The sequence below is a fragment of the Gambusia affinis genome, linkage group LG23 (genome assembly GCF_019740435.1).
Source record: "Gambusia affinis linkage group LG23, SWU_Gaff_1.0, whole genome shotgun sequence".
Classification (NCBI taxonomy): domain Eukaryota; kingdom Metazoa; phylum Chordata; class Actinopteri; order Cyprinodontiformes; family Poeciliidae; genus Gambusia; species Gambusia affinis.
The window spans coordinates 10,271,688-10,293,395 of record NC_057890.1 but is presented as its reverse complement, the minus strand read 5'-3'; the positions used below and the strand labels follow the sequence as shown (position 1 = coordinate 10,293,395).

Below are 21,708 nucleotides of genomic sequence, written 5' to 3'. Positions count from 1 at the left end.
ACATAGAATATACTAATTAGGAGCTGCCTTAATGCATGAAATAGGCTAAAATATATTTGAAAACATTTTTAAAACTGCATAGCTATTTATGCCGCCCTTGGCACAAGGCGGTATCTGCTCAGTCGCACACAGCAGCCATCATCATGCATTTAAGAAAATAAAAATAAGAGTAAAAAGATTAAAACATATTCTCTACAACCTAAAAGTATTTTTTGAAAACAAATATTTGCAAGGATACTTGCTAAGCTTGTTTAAAGGTGAAACTGGTGTGTCGGTTAACCATTTAAAAGAAAATTTATGAAGCTTGGCGTTCGGGAATACACCTAGCTGCCAGAGCTTTGCATCACAATAGCTCATTCCCCATTGCACAACTAAGCGGTGCCTGTAATTGCATTGCATTTGGGAGTGGGTTATGTGTGATCTGGCATGAAACTCACATGTCTGCACGCACTTCTTAAATCAGCCATACAGAGGTGTGAAACGACAGATGATTCAGTTATGCATTCATTGACTCGATTCTTGTTGACTGTGCACACAGGCACATTAAGTCAGATATCTGTAACAAAACTGTCAAGGCAATTTGGACAACAGATAATTGGAGAGTGGTGATGTTACAAAGTATAGTATATAGTTCTAGATTTATAATCTGCTGCCATTGCTGGAAAGATTTTACTTGCTTAAGAACTTTTAACAGATTTACACAATTTAAAAACTAAATTGTGCCTCTAGATTTTCTTTTAATCTCTCAAAACTTCATAAAGTAGCATTTCGCGTCCTCTTGGTTTATTTTTTTTAATATTTGCATCAGACATACTTATGTCACTAGGGTTATTTTCCTGTTTTGTTTGTTTATAATTTGCATCTTTATTGTCTATTTATTTTTTCCTTTGTTTTCAACCTTTATTCAGTTATTTTTACAGTAATTGTTCGGTTTTCTTTGTTTTTAGTATTTTTGCTTTTGAGTAACAGCTTTGGTTAAAAACTACAATAGAAGAATCATGTCTTGTTCCTGGTCGTCGGTGATTGGTCAGTTTTTTCGCAGAGCTATCTGATTGGATGTCTTGTGCTCATGCGAGTAGCGTCACGGGCTGACCTCCTCCCTCCCGTAGGTGAGTGAGCTCTGGAAGGGAGCTCGCTTAGTAACTGTTTAGTCTGGAGAGGAGCTGGGTGGCAGCTACAACTCTCTGCCAACTCTTTTAACATCACCCAGAGCACTGATTTCTCCTCGGATATTCTGAGCAGGTGAATATTACCAGTCGTATTTGGTACTGTTGATTTTCTGTGCTGTTTTTGTGTCCTGTTTTAGGCTGTTAAATATTACCCCGTACTTTCCTTAATGTAACGTTAGCGCCTCCCTGAATAGCAGCTTTGCTATCCAGCTAATTCTGGCTGTCAAAACAACAGGAGTTAGAAGCTGCTAGCCAGCCCCGAAAAGCAAAGCTTTTCTTTGTCTTTGGGAGACATTGTTATACACATGAACCTGTTACTTAGCATGTTTAAAGACATTGAGTGCGACGGGGAAAGCTGTCAACACAAACATAGTCTGTCTAAAATACTTTTCTCGCTTTTGTCAGACGTGGCAGCGAACTAGCCAGCTCGCTAGCTCGGTGTAAACAAACCATGTTCACAGACTGCTGAAGGTTCTGCGGTATGTCTGGTGTCTTTTTTTTCTTAGCCCTTTCTAGATGTAACTACGATTACGTTTTACATTAGCGTAATGTTAACTAGATGACACACAATTTTGTTGATGTCTTGTATTAAATTGGTAAAAGTTGGCGCTGTCAGGGGAAGGTAGACTGTCTGGAGTTTGTCTTTTCTTTGTCTTGTTCGCCAGTGGGAGCTCAGAGACCTGTGGTCTCTGAGCTCCCACTATTAATTTACTTTTATCATCTTGACGTTATTTTGGTATTTAAAGGTGAGTTGTTAAGTGACTGACAAGTAGCTGCTGTTTTCAGTTTTTCAATACAAGTGAATCTTGTATAATTATTTCCACCTACTTCTTGCTCAGCAAAAAAGTAGGATGACAGAAAATACCAGGTACAAAGCTTACTGCGTTTTCTAATATATATTCACTTTTTAAAATTACTTTTGAATTTAAAGAGACATTACTAAGTATGTTGGAATTATTATCGAGTTAGACAAAATTCTACCATGAATTCTTCTTGTATACCCTTATATTAGTGCATTTTTTTAGGTGATTTCTAGACTAATTGTGGGGTAAATTAGCATGAACTACTTATCAAATAGGCTAAATTTTGGTCTATAAATAATGGAACATATTGCCTAACACACTATTAGTTTTATATACAAACAGTTACTTTTCTTTGGTTTGTTTAAACACGTGCTTTGTTAGGATGAAACTTCAGCATGTAACTCTGGCTAGGTTGTCAACAGAAACAGAACAAAAATTACTGTTGTTTTGTAATTATTTGAAATGATTAAATAATCTCCTTACAACAGCAAACAACAGTTGTTGTTTTGGGGTTGTTGTTGTTGTTGTTTTTTTTTTTACCTTGATTTAAAATAACACAAATTTTATGGCATTTACACAAAAATCTTGTAACAATAGTGCAAGCTTATTGGTTTATTTAGAACAGAAAGGCCATACTTTATTCTGCTGTAAATACAGCTTCATCACAATGGGAGTAATGAGTGACACACCTTAAGTTTCCACACCAAGACCAAACCTGTTTTCTGCAACCTGTAATGAGATTAATTTGTCTGTCTCATAAACGAGGGGCTGACCTTAGCATTTTTCTGACAGTCCCTTAAAGTCACTGTAAACTGTTGGAGTTGTGTAGCGTAAATTTTGTGCAGTTCTCAAAGTATGACATTTTAAAACCTCGATTTGCACTTATACCAGTAGTCTACCCAGAAAACTACATTTTATAAGCCAACCCCATGGATGTGTATCTAACTTTTTAAGTAAAAATACAAGTATTTGTTAATGTGTTGAACCATTACTGTATTGCATCAGAAAATGGTAAGCATTTTCCCAGAATATTCCAAAAATAGCTTTTTGTCAAATAGTTGTCGTGCAGTTATTAGCACTGAGAAACACATTTACCAGTAGTGAACTAGTCACAACTGAATATTTATCTCTAGGCGTATGAGGCAGAACCTGTCATTTTTAGATATCTGATATTTCTCTCCATCTGTATATGGTGCAACATCCAATTTTTTGTCCATGTTCTTCAGGCTTGAAGTGATTTTCTAAATATTTGATAGTCTGGGTAGCTGTCTTAGACACAAACTTCAGCAGTATAGAAACTCTTTCAATAACCTACCTATATGAGAAATTCATATTTAATACAGTTTCTTTTCCTCGATTAAGTTTCCATTTACAACTAACCCAAAGTGACAGAATGAAACTGAAGCACGTGGAATCATGATGCTGAGTTAATAATAACCATTATATTCTTATTAAGTTGTTTTTCATTACGCCAGGAACATGGTTAATTTTTAATCTGACAGATTCATCTTGCAAGATTCTGCAGTACAAATATGGCCTGAATTTAGTCCGAAAAATGCAACTATTGCTTAAGCTGCTATGTGCTCCTCCTCCCAAGACATTGATATTGAGCATGTGTCATAGTCAAAGTACAGCTCTGTGGTGAATTTAATGTGTAATGATGTCAGTGTTTGAAAGTGTGCCAGCCAGGAGAGCAGCTAAACATAGCACATAGAAAAATAGATCTATCAATGTGAACGTGATTGATCACGAAAGAGAAGAGCTGCTTTATTTTTTTTACACGTCTCTTATGTCATCCACTTTTATTTATTTTCAAAACAACCCAGAAAGCAGCCTAAGACCTGTATCTGTTTGAGTGTGTTTGGTGAAAAACACGATTTACAAAGCTTTACATTGACACCTGCGGTTGTATAAATGTTCAGACACAATACTTGCATAAGCCAAAATAAATAAGATTATCAAGACTTAAATGCTTTATCCATGGACACAGTAATCATCTTAACCCATGAAACAAAGGGTAAATTATTGAATGGGATTCCTTTGAAGCTGCAGTGACATTTTTAATTAAATTATTTCTGATTGTATTAAAATTAAATAAGGAATAAGCAACTATTTAAGAAACTAGACCATAATATGACTTGATTCATCCTCAAAGACTACAGATAAATTGCCCACCATACTAGGGGTGTTTGGAAAACCCAAAATTTGGTAATGGTAAACAGTTAATAATGTGGTCTTCTTCAGTCAGTTTCACGCTACATACACAAAAAGAATATGTATTTTTAATAACTCAATGTTGCTCTTTTTTATCTTCTGAGACCACTTATTTTCATTTGACCCACTTTTGGATTACCACCTTGAAGAAGTGTCTAAAACGAGTCAGGGTATTTCGAATAATTTAGGTTTACAAAAATCATCATAAACACCAGATGTGGAATAATATCTACTTTTTTTATTGCCACAAATTTAAAGTGTTTTTTTCTTTCACAATCCCTAAAATAATGTTAAAACACAAGATCACTATTTTATTCTGAAGTATATATAAGATTTGTCCGCATAAAGATTAGTTTTTATTACATTATCAAAATTAGAATAATTTGTTAATTCTAGACTGGAACTATTTATCCATTGCAAAGAGATATTTTTTTTTAGATTGAATCCTATTTAAGATATTTGTAAAATGTACTTAAATGATTTTTCCAATTGTTTTTCAATATGACCCTTGTTTTTTTATACCAAATAGCATAATTTTATTTGGTGACAAAATTAATTTCAGCTTACTATGCTGAAATTATTTTTCTTTTATTCAAATAATTTATTTAATAATGTCTGAAGCTGTTGGCTTTCTGATTCTTCTACTACAATAATTTAATTAAATCAAATTGTCTTTTGGTGAGGAAAATATTTTATCTACTTGGGACCAGCATTAAAATGTACATTTCATGAAATCTAGTCATAAATACATGTGTTGGTATTTAAGTTTTCCCCCTGAAATCCACTTTTTTTATTTGTGTCATTAATTTAAAACTTGTAAACATTAAGGGAGTTAAAACATACCATGCCTATCAGAAGTGTGTTCCTGATAATGTCTGTGCTGGATCTCGACTAAGAGAACGGGTGTGTGTTTGTGTCAAATGCTCGTCACACTGTCGCTCTTTGTTCCGGTCCCAATTGGTTTGGGACCTCCTGGCAGCTGGACCAGAATGTCCCTGCTGTATCAGGACACCAGGGGACACCCACTTTGTTCGTTTGCTCTTGATGTTAGCGGTTCTTTTTTATGGAGAAGCTAGCTGGGCGATGCTCCTGAATCATACCGCATTACTGCACCCCAAAAGTGAACCCCACCCAAATGAGGTTTCAACTCAAAGCCAACACTACTCATTATTTATGATCAGCTGTAGCTTTGTGGAGACAGAGGTTGAAACGGGATTTTGGGTGACATTATAGTTTGGTTGGAGTGTGCCGTGTTGAAATGCCTGTGTCTCAGTCGTATTGAACAGCCGAACCATTCATCTGGCTTCAAACAGCAGGTTCAGTTCTCCGCAGAGCTGCCCCACATTTAAATGGATACTTGTGTGAAGCCGCCAGCCACGGGGACGCACAACGTAACACACTACAACCACAACCTGCATTTGAGTCTGGAAAGCATATTTATGCCTGATCCACAAACATTTTTGCTCGGGCAACAGAAAACCTGCCAGTGAGTTTGTCATGAAGCAACCAAACTTTGCAGAGGTTGTGGGAAAATTCAGCATCAGTGAGAGGTTTACCAAATGAACTAAAGATGGTTAGAAATTAACGAGATGGGGATTTTAACCAACTCTGAGTGATTCTTGCTTTGGTTAAAGAAAACTCCCAGAACACAGTCCTATGTCTAACAACCTGAACTCACAGTGTTCTTATTTGTTTTCCTGGAAGTAAGGAAAAGTGTGAGTTTAAACTAATAGACTGGTATTGCATCAGAACAGTGCCTAGGGCTATCAATGTCGTCCAAAGGTCACTTTCCAAAACAGGTTGTCACCAGTCTTATCTTTTTATCTTTATAACTATGGACTGATGAGTAGACAAGCTCCATGTCACTGCCAATAGTCAAAAGTGTTTATGCCTTTTTGACCCGTGTTGGGTAGAGATCCACCCATCAATCAGCCAGCGATCGGAATTGGCTCGCTTTAGCTCTAATCAATGGTCGAATACGGAAACGTTGGATATAACCCACCGGCCCCCTGTTTATGCTTCATCAAACGAAGAACTGCCACCATTTCCAGTCCACCACCAGGAAATGTTTTGATGCCCCTTAATTAAATAAGTCTTGTATGCAAATACTAAGATGTAATGGGGATTATCCTACAATTCCTTCCACAAAAATGGTATTTGAGAAAATTTGGCATTGGCATCGGCCTGGAAAAAGCCTAATCGATGTATCTCTTAGCAATTTATCTTCCTCTTTACTTCACAAAGTGATTTTAAATTCGTTCAGTTTTGGCTTCAAATTACCTTCACGGTGTAAGAAAGCTTGCTAGCAAAACATTTGTGAGAACAGACAAAAGATGCAGATCTTTGTTGGCTTGTCTTGATGAACTTGAGTAGTTGAGCTTGTGTTACGTGTTTGTGAGTCAGTGTTACCGGCTTGGCCACTTGGTCATCTGTTAGGCTTGTAAAACTTGCATTGCAGGTTAGTGCAAAACAGAACGTCATGCTGAGGTTGGATTTTGAGTAGAAACAAAAACAAGACAAGGGAATGCAGTAGTGACCCGTTAAAGTCTACCGCTCAATGTCGTCTTCTAACTTGCCTTGTATGTCATCACTTTAAGGAGTTGTGACTAAGAAATTAAAAAGGCTGTGCATTTGTTGTGTGGGTTTATCTGGTGTTACACATTTTGGTGAGCGTCTGTGTTAGGGGGAGAGAGCGATGACGTACCAAGTGGCACGCAGGCAGCAGGCCATGTCTGATGAAATGACTCATACAGCCAGCACACATTGAAGGGAAAATTTCATGCCGTTGGACGGCCTCGAACATTCACAAGTAAAGCAGCAAATACAAAGAAGGAGCTCAGGTTCGGAATAAGCAGCGTGTACGTCAAACTTCCTGTCATTTCCTCAAATCAAACAAACATTGGCTGTCATCACTGGAATGTGGTGTTTAGCAGGATAGAAATCCCCAGAGGTTGACTTATGACTGTATTTCTATTAATTCCAACAAAACTTTAGTCTAATACTGTTTACTTTATTTAACCAATACAATTTTGACCCAGGATCAGAGATTTGATACTTTCTTTGACATAAAACAGCGAGGTAGGTTGAAGTGAGTCTGATGGAGAAGACTGATAAACCCGTTCATATTTTCTCTGTCAAATGTCTTCACATAAAAATGACTTTGCTGTTGACCTCCTGATAACATGTTATAGTAATCAGTGGTAGAATGACATGTTCGCCTGCCGTACACAGACCTGACTCTGCAGTGCTGCTGCTTTACAGCTTGACCTTTGTCCTACATTTACTTCCTACTGAGTGAGAGTAAAGAAAACAGTACTTGCTTTTAAACTGCTTCTGACCCACATGTTAGTGTGTCATTACAGGACACCACATATTCATGCAGGCCTAAAGCACAGTTAAAAGTGGAAACGATGTTGGGAAAACTGGTTTCTTGTTATGTCTGTATATTTTTTTCTCCTTTTTTTTTTTACGCACAAGCAAATATTTGACCTACTTTAGTTTTCTGAAGTTCCTCTTTTTAAAAAAATAAAATAAATAAAGTTCTTTAGTTCGTTCAAACCTTTGTCACAAGGCTTGCTTTGTCTTGCGATGCTTTCTGTTGAGTGTCGTTTCTAAGTAATTAGTATTTGTAAGTAAATAGCAGTTGCAGTCCATAATGGAAATAAGATATCACAATCCAAAACAACATCTTGATGTCCGGAGCAGAGGTGTACTCTATAACTATTTTTCTTTCTATTCCATTTTCCTTTTTTCTTCAGCTGCACCACTTGTAAAATAACACTGCAAATCATTTTGTATTGATCCTTTGTTTTGGTTTTCAGCAGTCCTTCATTTGAGTTCTGTGAAGTTACAGTGCTGGACACAGTGATTGATTTATGCTTGCTACTCTACACCAGTAACTGGCCCCACATTACTTACTTGTGGCCTCAATTGCTCTGCTTCTAGATATATATATACATATATATATATGACTTGTGAGTGCATGTTTTTATGTTCATGTTTTGACCAGAGTACTTATCCCCAACTAATCAAGACTGACATTTTTCAGAATCAAAAGATACACATTTTAAATTAAGGGTGAAAAGCGACGGCATGCTGCATTGCATGTGAGTACCCCTCACATGACTGCTTTCAAATCGTTTTAAAGAAATCTAATTTAAAAAAGGCGTGGCGCTCCTGTCTCCTCTTCTAACTCTGGGAAGCTGCATAAAGGTTTGAATTTGTCGGACGAAAACAAGTAGCAAAATGCAGAGCAGATAAAATGAGATTTGGGAGCCCACGCTAAGAATAGACTGAAAGAACAAAGTCAAAGATGTTTTGCACACAAATACCTGGCTGATTCATCACCCCGGTTTCCTTTGTATTAAGCTTTTTATTTCGGTTTATTTGGCTGTAATTTCAATAATGTGCGACATTACAACAGCTTTCACCCTGGTGCCTAAGCCTGTATACGTAGTAGGTATTAAACTACTACTAAAATCATCTATGTAAAAATGCCACTTGATGATGATAATGATGACTCTGATACTTTTTTTTATAGCTATATCTGAAACAGAAAAATTTGCATATTTTGTAAGACTTTAATATAGAAATGAAACCGATTCTTGAACGGTGGAATTTTCAGTGTAAAAGTGAAGCTCGCATGATACCAGTTGCCCATCTGGGACCAATGTGATCATAGTTACCCTGCATGAAACAGTTCGATGACTCATTCTGCTTCCTGTTGTGGACAGACATAACATGTCAGCTGTTGTAGGGGCCACAGCTACTCAGGAGTCGGTCGGTTCAGATCCTTGAAAGCACGTCCTGGATTGGGTGTGTGAAGCAGCTCTTGCTTTGTGTTCTTTCCATATCTTTCATCAAATGAGCCTTTTTATCTTAATTTGGGGCCCGGCCAGTCTGTACTGTTCTTTTTGTTTTGCTACTGTTAAGTAGTGAATCAAAGACTCATTGCATGTGAGTCTTTGATTCCCCAGGATATTAAACAATGTAGAATGAAAAACATTCTTGCAACATCAAACTTCTCGAACAAAGTAAAGTGAACAATGTTCGTTTAGTGGTGGATAAACATGCTTCTTTACTTTTTCCTTTTTTTTTTTTTTTTCTTTCCGGACCTTTTCAAATTGTCAAAAGGACGGTTTGTGCTCGCGCTGCGATCACGAGTTTATCCTCCTGGGGGCTAAACTACGGCTGAAAAAAAATCACATCAAAAGTAGCTGTGAAAGCAAACTTTCCAACATGACAATAAATGTCATGTTGGCAGTGGCTACCAGAGAAAAGTGCTATGGTTATTTTTGATAATAGTTGGGCTGCAGAAATAGAAATCGATAAGACGTCACAGGCCTGAGTGAATAACATCGCTTTCTGAAGGTTCATGTGTAAAACATGTTAGTACTAGTATTTGTTTCTTTCTCCTATTACCTTTAGTCCTCTTTCAAAGAAACTCTCCTGTTTACCTGAAGAGTTATTTTTCCCACAGAGAGTCATGAGCTTTAATGTATGTGTGTAGGGTGGGGTGAGAGTTTAAATGAAGCAGCCCTACGCAAACCTTTGGGACATATTTACATCGATTTGGCCTCACTGGAGCCCAGTGAAAGATGGGAGGTACCATATGGCAAGCAGCAGTATGTGGAAATGAGTCTGCAGCTGCATTCCTGATTATTTCCAAATTGTCAAAGCTTTGGTCGTCCTTTTTGGAAACCTGCAGTTAAAATATCAGCATGTGCTTTTTTTGTAGAACTGTTTACAAGTTTAATCTAGCTGATTCCACTGGAAGCTTCTTTTATCTGTTTAGAGATGGGCTCACATTTTAACTCTGGTTCTTAACAGCTAACCCTGTTTAAGCTGGAGTGCAAAACAATTTGCCATCGGGGGATACTTCAGCTTCCTGTATGTGAATGTTTTGTTGCTGTCCTTGACACCTCTCATTGCGAAGCGACTCACCATGACAGCAAGTTGGCAGCTTCTTATTGTTTGCAACTCTTGTTAAATGCAGCATTTAGGGTGGATGGCATAATGGAGTGATTCAGACAAGACACTGAGGGATATTTTGGAGGCTGACTTCAGTTACTTGACATCTTTAATTTAAAGTTTGAGACTGGTTAAAAGTGTTGAATGTTTTATTCCGCTAACTCTTTTTAGTTAGTCTGCCTTGTTTGAATTATCTTTACATTTTTACGATGATGTTATATTGTTGATTTTCTTTTGATCTGTTGTATTTTTTTGCAGTAAATTGGAACTAATATCAGTCATTATTTTTTCTTTCCTTCAGTTTCTCTCTGGACTGCAGTTACTCTCCAGCTTAGTCCCATAAAGCCTTGACTCAAACCCATCTTCAAGTTCAGAAACTTCAGCTACAACCCAGGTATTTAATATTGATACATTTTGCAACAAGCTCAATTTAATAATATTTTATTTATCCCAAAGCGAATTGAAATTATCAATTGAATTAATTCAGCTAAATAAATCCAGGTGCAACCAATTGCTGCAGAAATCAACTCAATAAGTCAATGTGAGCCGTGTCTGGGACAGCAAAAAAATTTTGTAAGACACTATGGTAAGACATGGCAGTGGCAGCATCATGCAGAGGGGAAGCTTTTATACATTTCTTGTAAGGATGAGGTTGGGAAGTTGTGGAGAGGTTGACCTCTTTCTGCGAAGAACACAGACCACAAAAGATTTACAGCTGTAACCATGGCGACAAGTAGCTCTATTTATATATATTTTCCTTCTATTTCACTTAACTGCACCATTTTTTGTTGAGTCTACCACGTGAATTCCTAATAAAATACATTGAAGTTTGAGTTTTGACCTGCCTGCATGACTTTTATTTGAACTTCCGACTCTCGAATCGTTTCAGATTTTTTTTTCGGTTGGTGGCTGCACCCCTCAGTCTTCTGTCCAGCTCCAGCTGAGATCCTTCTTGCTTTCAAATAAAGAAGGCAGTCCAGCCTCTCAAGCTGGACGAAGAAGAGACTGTCAGGGCCGGGAGGCCGGCTGAGGACCCGGCGTTCGTCCTGCGACACAGAAAGTCTAACCTCACAGAAAACGCCACGAACTGCGCACCTGCTGGTCCCATGAGTCCACGGGAGAAAAACACACCCAACTCACTCAATAACTCAGGGTCTTCAACCAGTCACCTCGGCACCGCAGAGTGCCCCTCACACTGTGGCGTGAGTACAGGACACACACACCTGCCTGCTGTCAGCAGCTTTGGGGCTTTGTTCAGAGGCATGTGGCATGGCGGGACTTTACTGGGTCACACTGTAAAACAAAACCAAAACTCGCGTCCTAACGTTAATAATGGAAGAGGAGTCGTTAAGAAGTTGACGGCGTGAAGCTGATCTGCCCGGGTTTGAAAACATAATGATACATCACTGCCTTTTCTCACTTAAATTTAAATAAAAAAAGGAAAAAGAAAATATTACATGTAAAGTGATGAGCAGATTATGTTTCAAACCCATTAAAATCATCTAAAGAGCAATTTTGAACTTGATTTTTGAAGCTGAATTGGAAAAGTTTGGAGTCTCCTTTAAAGTACTATTGAGTCACTCTTAAGCCTAACGAGCTACAGAGCTTTATCAGTTCTCTGGGGAAATGCAAAAAACTTTAAACATGGAGAAAAGCATGACTTAAAAAATGAAAAGGGACAGATTTCATTTCCTGAAGTTATCTTGAGAAGTAGCGCTCAAAGCTTTCTGAAGACGTAAAAAAAAAATTCTATCTACTTTTTAGTTTCTGCTCATTTTCATCTCAGTGTGGTTTTGAATCAACCTGTTGATGGTGGGGGGAAATACTTTATTTACTTTAAATAATATCATGAGTAGGGTGCGTTTAAAGTTTGTGAAAAGCCTTGGACAAAAAATTGAGTCTTGTCAAAAGAAATCTGGTTCAAGAATTTTAATAAAATATATATATTTTTTGAACTTGCAAAATACCTACTAGAGAAACCCAGAAGAAGTGAAATCAATCTTCTTTCAACACAAAGGAAAGAATCGACTCTAGATATATATTTTTTTCAGTTTGCTGCAATATAATGGATTATTAAGTCAGATATACAAGTAGCATCTTTAAGTTTGAGTTTGCATGCCTTGGTCACGAGCCTCTTTGTCCAAGGTTCCCAACATCCACCTCCACTTATTGATAACCACACCACTTTCAGGGCTCTGCAGACTCTGATGACTCACACCGTGCTGTAGCAATTGGAGCTGCATCATGATGAAGCTGGCTCTGCTTCATCAGTCAGGTCCTTCCTTAAGTTTAATGGTGATGTGTTGTTATTTAACAACAGATCCATAAAGAAATCTGTTATATGTATAACGGCGGCCTTACTGGCAGGAGAGCAAACAAATCTGACTATTGACCCGGTTGCACTAATGCACCGATACAACACTTTGTTCGTTTTCAGGTGCTGTGTTTAAGCGGGAAAAAGCCGTCTGAAACACAATCTTTTTTTTTTTTGCTGTGTGTTGGGGCTCGACTTCTTTTTCTACCTGCTGTAACACAACACGTAAACCTGAGACGGCATCAGAAGACACCTGCATCGGTCAGAACAAGGCAGGGTTTCCAACCCCCGGTTCCCTAACCAGGGCCTCGTTTCACTCATTCACGGCTTGCTGTCTGTTGGTGTGTGTGTGTGTGTGTGTGTGTGTGTGCGCGTGTGTGGTGAAGCGCTCAGGCTGGTATCCCACATCCTGTTTACAACCAGATTTTATCTGGTACACTTTTGTCTTCAGTTGCACTCGCTTAATTGAAGCTGATCTTGCTTTGATATAATTTTTTATGACACAGAAGTGAATTACTATCCGGACATGTTCTGTTGTTTTCTAAAGCAGCTTGATGGCTGCCAATACAGCTAACAAGTACACATTATAATGCACAGTTAGAAAATTTACTTAATAAAAACCTGAACTGCTCTCAGATTCCGTTTTGCCGCTTTTAATTTCATCTCTGGAAGACGAGCAGACTTCAATACTTACTTGTATAAAGTTTGTTAAGTTTGCTGGGTTAATAGAGCTGAAACCATTAATCAGTTTAATCGTGATGATTATTGAAATAATCGTCAACTAGTTTAGGAATCAATTCATTTGTGCCTAGATTATGCAAACTCAAAAAATGAAAGAACAACACACTCGGAGCAGTACTTAACACAAAGCTGTGTAAAAAAAATATACATTTTGCATATAAGCTTTAACCACCTTTATCTGTAAATATGTTCCTTCTAAAACTCCTCGACAGGAATAGTTTTAGCTTCACCTGGTTCACATTCTGTACAAAAGTGTCCTATTAAGCCCATTTAAAAACAATTGTGTGAGCTGCTAGGGAAGTGAAATTAGCTGAAACTTTATGGTGCAACAGTGGATGATTATGCCATTTACTTGTGTAATCCTAATCGAATGCCTGTTGTTCATTTGTTGAGTGAAGGACAACAAAAACTTTAAAGTGGCAGATTTAAGCACTCTTACTTTAAGGGGTCTCTGTTGCTGTGCCTGTAGAGCATTCACGTCCTCCACCTGGTCAGAACAGGAAGTTCTGTCACTTCTCGTGACAGAACAGTGTCCTGTCTTCAAAACAAGCTGCTACTGAGGGTCACTGTCTTTTCCTACGATCCCAAGACGGCAGTGAACATGTGTGAGTCACATGTTGAATATCTCCTCCCTGCCCTGAGGGTTAATGTGTGCAGGGGTGAGCTCTTCCCTCTCTGGCACGTTCTACTCTCAGACTTTCCAGAGTTTCATCTTTGTTCCTCTTAGCTTTCTGCTCCTTCTCTGTTTTTACACTGACCTCCCTTCCCGATGGAAGGGTGGTCAGCTTCTGCTGACTCACTATTAAACGCCATCAAGCAGCAGAAACCTCAAAATGTGGGCGTGTTTGCAGAAAACCGGTCATTAGTCAGGTGAAATTGACCAAAAAGAACAACATGGAGTTAATGAGTCTGAGGGGAGGAGGATATTTGCTCTCTGTGACAGAGAAGAAGTCTGGCCTTCTGGGAATCGGAAGAAAAACATCCTGATTTACTTTTAGGTCCATCAAAAATGCCCTAAAGAAATCAGCAAACAGAAGTTCTAATGATCAGGTTTTGTAATTCAGCTCAGGATGTGTCTGCATTTCACTGATAAGACTTCCAGCCTTCTTTATCAGACGTAGTGTGAGCATCTGTGTGCACACACCCCAAATATAACATTGCTTAAGTGGACAAAATTACTCGGCAAAAATTTTTAATTATATTATCAGAAAAGATAAACATGAAGATGAGCTTGGTTTTCATGTTTATTTTAGTGAAAGTAGAAAAAGAAATCTTCCTTCTGCTGGACTGAAAAAAATTTTTTCCAGGAAGGTATTAGGGAAAACTATTTTGATTGGTGGATCTGGATTCCAGTGATGTGCTATGCAAACACACCGATGGCTTTTCATAGAAGCTTCCCCTAGGAGTCTCAGGTGTTGTTTCTTTGAAATCAGTTCTGAGAACAACTGCAAAGGCTTTCTGCTGAAGTATGACTACAACTGTGATGCAGGGAATAAATAACTGGGTGTGTTAGATGAGCAGCCAACCTGGGCGCCTCCAAGAGGGGCAGCTCATACCATTGGGCCGACATCCAGACACTTATACGGAGTGAAATTTGATTTGACCCCAGAGCCTTTACCCTTCTGGCCAGTGGGAGGCTGAATAGGTCACATGTTGCATGTGCAGGTCTCTGAGGGGATTTTAATGTGAGAAAAATTAAAATTTCCAAGAACATGGGTTGTTTCAGGCTTTGAATGTTTTCTGATGATTAACAGAAGCTCCTCATGAGCAGATGTCCCTCAGACATCTTGTGTCATCTGCCACCAAACCTCACGACTGCGGCTTTCAGTGAGGACAGGACTGAAGCTGAAGTGGATCTAGTTTGTGTTTTCTGTTAGCCAATTTTAAGACCTCCAGCTCCAACTAAAAATCAACCGAAACGACTGTGACCAAAACAAGAAACCCAATTTTGGGGTTCCACATGAAATTTTTCCCCCCTCATATTTCATATTATTTGAGATTCGCTAATCTGAAAATTAAGGACGATCTTTGATCTGCTTATACCAATTTTAGCCTGTTCTGATTTTATTATGTAGAGCAAAGACAATGTTTACAAGTGGACTTCATGAGCTGTCGTTAGCATCTTTTGCAAGTTATTAGGCATGATTAGTGAGTGCTATCTCTGTGTGCTCTTTGCAGCTGACTGAAATAAGTCCCAATGCGTGGTTCAGCGCCACTGTTACATGTACAGTCTAAACATTAGCAGATGCAAAACACCCCATAAACCACAGAAACTGAGAAGTACATTTCATCAGAAGGGCCATTATTCTAAGAGCAAACAGGAACTGGGCTGATTCAGAGGAATTTTTGGTCTGTTTATTATTAGTATTATTTTTTTATAGGTTTTGCATCTGACAACATTCTCATTTTTTATTTCTGTCTCATTGAATTTCTTCATTTTCTTTCCTATGAAAGATTAAACCTTTTATTTTGAAGAGAATACAATGGCAGCCAACGCCTGCCAATCACAAACAGGAAGCTCAACAGTCAAAAAGTGTGAATTTGGCAACTTAACGACTCGAGACACAGCTGGGCAGCCAGGGCTGCCTGGTGATAAATATGCAGTCATTAATCAGAACTGGTGTACAAACAAACAACAGACGTAACACACACACACACACACACACACACACTGAAACGGCGATGCTCCATGGAAAAACAAAAAAGAAATCAGGTGGAAAACCGTGATAAGCACAGCAGCGGAAACAGCTGAAATCATCCAAAACGTCCACTGTACTCGTATTACTTTATTGTGAACGAAGATAACAGAAAAGAAAAATGCACCTTCTGTTGTTGTAGCTCTAAAGGAGGTTAGATAATTGATCAACTTTGGTCCGACTCTTCCAATCCAGACATCTGCAGTGTTGGTATTTTTAATTGTATTACAAAATAAAAGTCATGTTTTTAAAAGGTTCAAAGGTGGTCGCAAATGCTGCAGGATTTCTTTTAAGCAGTTTAAAAAATCTTACTGAACTGTGTACCTTCCCATTTTATTTCTGTTCTTTTAAATTTCTTTATTTTGTTACACATGTTACACTGTGTTACACTGATACAAAATTTTTTTGACACAAAATAGTCCAAACCCTTTCAGGGAAGGGAAAACAAGTCCAAGAGGTTTATAGTTGAGGCGAACTTCACCAATTCTCCTGGTTTGCTTTCCCTTGTGACGTTCATTAACGGGATTAATTGGCACTTTGGCAAACATTCTCTCATGATCTATCTTTCAAGAAAATGTCTGTATATTTAAGCTCTGAAAGTTTTGCCGTGAATCCAATCTAATGTTGTCTCTCTGCCCTGTTTCAGTCTGTCCCCGAATGCCATGAAGAGGATGACAGAGGAGCAGAGGAGAGGGATCAGAGCGAGGATGAGAGAAGCAGCGACGAAGGCTTTATGGCGAGAACTCCGTTGCTGCAAGCTCACCACGCCATGGAAAAGATGGAGGAGTTTGTCCATAAGGTAAAAATACTTTTTTACACCTTTAATTCTGTTAGTGTTCACATGTTTAGGGTGACTGTACTTCAGCTCATATTTCTCACGAAGCTCCACCCAGGTGTTTGTTTTACTAAGGCGCTCAATAAATCCATACAGTAAAAAGAAAAACCCAACTACTAATAAAACCATAAAAAATATGACAGGCTTGTGCCCTAAAGTAAACTTCAGCCACTGTGTCCAAGTTGTAAATATGGACTTATTTGGACATGAGCCAAAATTGAAAATGTATAAACCTATACAGTCATTAATCATAGTTATTGTATTAATGGGTTGTAAAAACAATCTCTACCTGCTATTATTGACGACTTGGTTTAGGATTCGTATTGAGCACCCTGGTTTAATAATATCCAGTTTGCAGGTCGTTGGCTGCAGTGCCAGTATTAACCTTGTCAGTACCACTTTGTGTGCTTGATTCCCCTTAAATGTGCACAGCAGAGGCCTGCAGTTCTGCTTCGTTACGCCGCTCAGTACCAGCTGCCATCTGGACCATTAGTAGAACACCTGACTAGACCTCTTAATTACGTGGACAGCTTTGAAAATAGAATTGACATCAGCTGTCAAAAATTTACCACTGTGAATAATTTAACAACCAATTTAAACTCGTACTTGACTTGTGTGTGTATTGCAGTAGTTTGGAAAGTAATAAGGCAAGCATACACTAAGGTCATCCTGCATAAACAGGTCCCTACCATTGATAGATTAGATGATATTGCTGGAGTCTGTAGATTTATACACTCTGTCTTCTAAAATCACAGCCAGCAGTTTGTAAATGACTGCAATTAATCTTTCAGATGCTTCTCCTCTCACTGTCTGTCATGTTTACTATACCAGACTTCACTTAATTTATTTACATCGGGCCACACCGAATCTGATAATGTGATGTTGAAATCTTCGCTGGACACTCTGTAGATATTACACCCAGCTGTAATTTCCTTTGCTGGACCCAGTGCCACAAAAACATGTTCCTAATTTCCGCCATTTATTAAGGAGCCAACTGCTTCTGATAAAGAACATCTTGTGGCTTTTGTATTGTATACTTTTTACTGGCTCTTGGAGTCTTTGGGCAAAAATGATTTAGGGCGCCTTCTGTTTTGTTTACCAAACAGATGTGGGAGGGTCGGTGGCGCGTCATCCCTCACGACGTGCTCCCGGATTGGCTGAAAGACAACGACTTCCTGCTTCACGGCCACAGACCACCGATGCCTTCATTTCGCGCCTGCTTCAAGAGCATCTTCAGGATCCACACAGAGACAGGGAACATTTGGACACACCTGCTAGGTACGCAGCTCACACTCTCATCCCAACCTCAATCTGTGATCCGAACATAAACGTTTTGTTTGAGGAGAATGCGTTAAAGAACAATGCTCTTACAGCACAAAGCATAATTAGGACTGAAATAGAAACTTTCTCTCAGTGTATTCTTTAATCTTCATATTTAGCCAGATTACACTAAATCTGTTAGCTAACAGAATTACCGTTTAAAACACTTAAGAAGCAGTTTCAGTTTCTTGCATAAGAACTGTTGAAAGTATGATTGATTGAATGCCAAGGACTGAGACTAAGTTGAACATTTAATCTACTAACGGGGAGAAGTTGCTCTTTTCAGTGCACCTTTTGGCTGATCTCGTTCGTTTTATGGCAACGTTGAAAAACGGTTTTTTGGAGCTCTCTTCTGCCATCTAGTGGTGTGATAAATCATCTACATCAGGGGAGCACCAGACCTACAGTTGAGCTACAGTTAAGGACATTGACAGCCAAATATATTTATTGTAAAAACATAAACAGACAACAAAACTAGTGTATTACTGCAAACCATAATCTATTTCTGAATGTTCTCCCTTTTATTATGACTCACTCCTCTTATTCTTACCATTACTGTTCCTCTCTCCTCCTTCCTGCAGGCTGTTTGTTCTTCCTCTGCCTGGGTCTCATGTACATGTTCAGACCCAACATGTCTTTTGTGGCTCCACTCCAAGAGAAGGTAGTAATTGGGATGTTTTTCCTCGGCGCCATCCTCTGCCTCTCCTTCTCCTGGCTCTTCCACACAGTCTACTGTCACTCGGAGGGCGTGTCCAGAGTATTTTCCAAGTAAGACACACAACTGTTTTTTGGGGGGTGGGGGGCTTGTGGCAGTGAAAGTAAAGAAAGTAAAAGACTCTTACTAACTGACTTATGTTATCCTCAGATTGGACTATAGTGGGATTGCCTTCCTGATCATGGGCTCCTTCGTCCCCTGGTTGTACTATTCTTTCTACTGCTCGCCTCAGCCCTGCTTCATCTACCTGTTAATTGTGTGTGTCCTGGGTCTGGCTGCCATCATAGTTTCACAATGTGACTTTTTCGCTACTCCACAGTACAGAGCTGTCAGAGCAGGTAAGCTTAAGCTTCAGTTTGGCGTTTCATAAACGAATAAATGACAGACGCCATCCCTCGTATGCTGTTTCGTGTTCTCTGTGATCTACTGAATTCTCCTGTCTGTTCCTAGGAGTGTTTGTAGGTTTGGGTCTGAGCGGCGTGGTTCCCACCCTTCACTTTGTCATCAGCGAGGGTCTGATCAAAGCCACTACCATGGGTCAGATGGGCTGGCTGCTTCTCATGGCAACGCTCTACATCACTGGCGCCTGTTTGTACGCTGCTCGCATCCCAGAGAGGTTCTTCCCTGGCAAGTGTGACATCTGGGTGAGTGTCGGACAAACACATGTGATAAGCATGTTGTGGTTAGAGTTTCAGTATGTCTCCCCCACTCATTGCTGCTGTGTGTATTTCTCTTTTTGTCACAGTTCCACTCCCACCAGCTGTTCCACATCCTGGTAGTGGCCGGGGCTTTCGTCCATTTTCACGGCGTCTCTAACTTGCAGGAGTTTCGGTATACGGCAGGGGGCGGCTGCACTGAGGATGGCATGCTTTAACACACACACAAACACACTCTGACTCACTCATTCATTGACAGTATACGAGACGGCACTGGCTCACACAATATTGCACAGACCCTCACTCACGCTTCAGAAAGAACCGTACACAGATCTCATCGCTGCAACCGAAGACCACAGTGGCTTGCCCCCCAGGGGGCGCTGTTAATCTCATAGACAAAAAAATGGGCTTGCTCTCATTTTGTCTGAGTTTTTCCACACCAACCACTTCTGGCTCTGTTTCTACGGCTCAAACATTTCTTCTGTGGCAGCCTGTTGTGTTAAGCAGGTTGGGACGGAACGGGAAGTTTAAAACTCCTCTTTGTGTTCGCATTGATCTGATTCTTGGATTAATGAACCAACTTCACAAGCATTTTGGGTGGTGTTTTTTTTCCCCTTTCCATTGGTGAATGGTGTTTTTTGAGTCACTTTCTAATGAGGTTTGAAAACATTTGAGTGAAAAAGGCCTTCAGAGTTCTTCCTTTATTAAGCTTTGTAAGTTAAGATGGATGGGACAAAAGGTTCATAGTCTCTTTTAATTAAAAAAAAAAAATGTAAATAAGATTTCTAAACGTTTGGTTATAGATTTGTATGGAATTTATTTAAAAAAAATACAAAAAACATGTTATAAAATATGAATAAATCAATGTCACATGATAATTAAAGTGGTGTAGGGGTGTCCACCCGTACGGTGGTAGGGAAATAAATATGGCGGTGGTGGGATTTCTTTCTCACAGCTTTAGATTGTTTTTAAGTAATTGAGATTTCCAGGAAAATTGACAAAATATTAGCAATTAATAATTTGCTAACCCAGTTGTTTAGGGGTCTGGTTAAATAAACATTGACAAGAAGACCACTGAATTTCTGTCTGAGTCTCGAGTTCTGATCCAAAATCTTGAAACAGAAATACAAGCATAACAACAAAAAAGCAAAAACCAATCTTTATATGTAGCGGCTTTAATTTGTCCTTATACTGTTAAATTATCTACATAAATGTGAATCTTATTTCTGTTCTACCCATAGAAAATTATTTTTTCTACACCCTCTTCTAAATGATTTATTAAAACATATTAAGCCTACCCAGGATATTTTTATTAGCAATGCCTCGATCATATCTATTACTTTTTATAATTGTGATCAAACTGCAGTCTCCTTAAATACAGATGCAGTTTGTTTTAATCCTCATCCTGAGTTGCTCTCATTAAGGATGAGGATAAATTCTTCTTGAAAATGTTTTTTCATTTAGAATTTTTTTCTTCTTTTGCGTTTTATGTATCCACTTTAACACAGGCTTTAATTTCAAGTTATTTATTGTCTTTGTTAGATTGTAATAAACACGTGGTGACCAAAGATAAAGTCACTTATAAACAGTTGCGTTTCATCTGACGTTATCTTTTAAAAAGTTCCTGCTTCTTTAAGGGCTCGTGGTTAGTCTCAGATGTTGAGACGACACCTGGTGATTTGATAAAAGGCAAACTTTTTCAATTCAAGTTTTCAGATAATACCAAATTTTTACATTTGCATAATAAAAAAACTTTTTTGGGGCTTTTTTCTGAATTATGTTTTGATTATTGTTTGAAATTTAGGTTTGCAAGTTCTTAATCAGCAATTTGAGTGATCTGCTTTCTCTTCTTTGCAACACATATATTTTATAAAAGAAGAAAAAGATCTTGTTTTGTTCTGTTGTTTTTCTTCTCATTTTCTATTTGTTTTATCAATCTTAATTTATTTCTCTTGCAGAGAGCGTATTGTCTGTTGAAGCACATATTCCATTCTGATGGGAACGTTTGATTTGCAATAGACCTTTATATCTGCTGTGTTGTTCTAATAAAAAGATTTTTTGGACTCTGTTTGTCTTGCTAGTTTTTACTCTGTGAGAGAAAAGCATGGAGTTTGTTGAATGCATTTTGCAGGTCCGGAGAAGTATGAGGGAAGGAAATAGAGTATGAAAATTATGTTTTTTCCAGATGTTCTGTGTCATTGTGTAAATATCTTATCTGTCCATCTGGTGTTTTGTTGATCCATTCGTCTGACCATTCATTTAATCTGCATTTTAT

General features: G+C 38.6%; 1 protein-coding gene across 1 annotated transcript; it reads left to right on the top strand.

The window, feature by feature from the left end:
* The first annotated feature begins 1,101 nt into the window (after nt 1-1,101).
* adipor2 (adiponectin receptor 2) lies at nt 1,102-21,496 on the top strand. The gene is made up of 9 exons (XM_044108128.1): nt 1,102-1,242; nt 10,458-10,550; nt 11,046-11,358; nt 16,554-16,706; nt 17,849-18,020; nt 18,644-18,830; nt 18,928-19,115; nt 19,228-19,421; nt 19,523-21,496. The coding sequence occupies exons 3-9, from the start codon at nt 11,263-11,265 to the stop codon at nt 19,649-19,651; spliced, it is 1,119 nt and encodes a 372-aa protein (XP_043964063.1). The 5' UTR covers nt 1,102-1,242; nt 10,458-10,550; nt 11,046-11,262; the 3' UTR covers nt 19,652-21,496.
* Nucleotides 21,497-21,708: the final 212 nt, after the last annotated feature.

Excerpts from the sequence above, each read along its gene's own strand:
- adipor2 (XM_044108128.1), top strand. The coding sequence starts at position 11,263 with ATGAGTCCACGGGAGAAAAACACACCCAACTCACTCAATAACTCAGGG. Across the intron at positions 16,707-17,848 it reads TGGAGGAGTTTGTCCATAAG|ATGTGGGAGGGTCGGTGGCG; the intron begins GTAAAAATACTT and ends TTTACCAAACAG. Across the intron at positions 18,021-18,643 it reads CATTTGGACACACCTGCTAG|GCTGTTTGTTCTTCCTCTGC; the intron begins GTACGCAGCTCA and ends TCCTTCCTGCAG.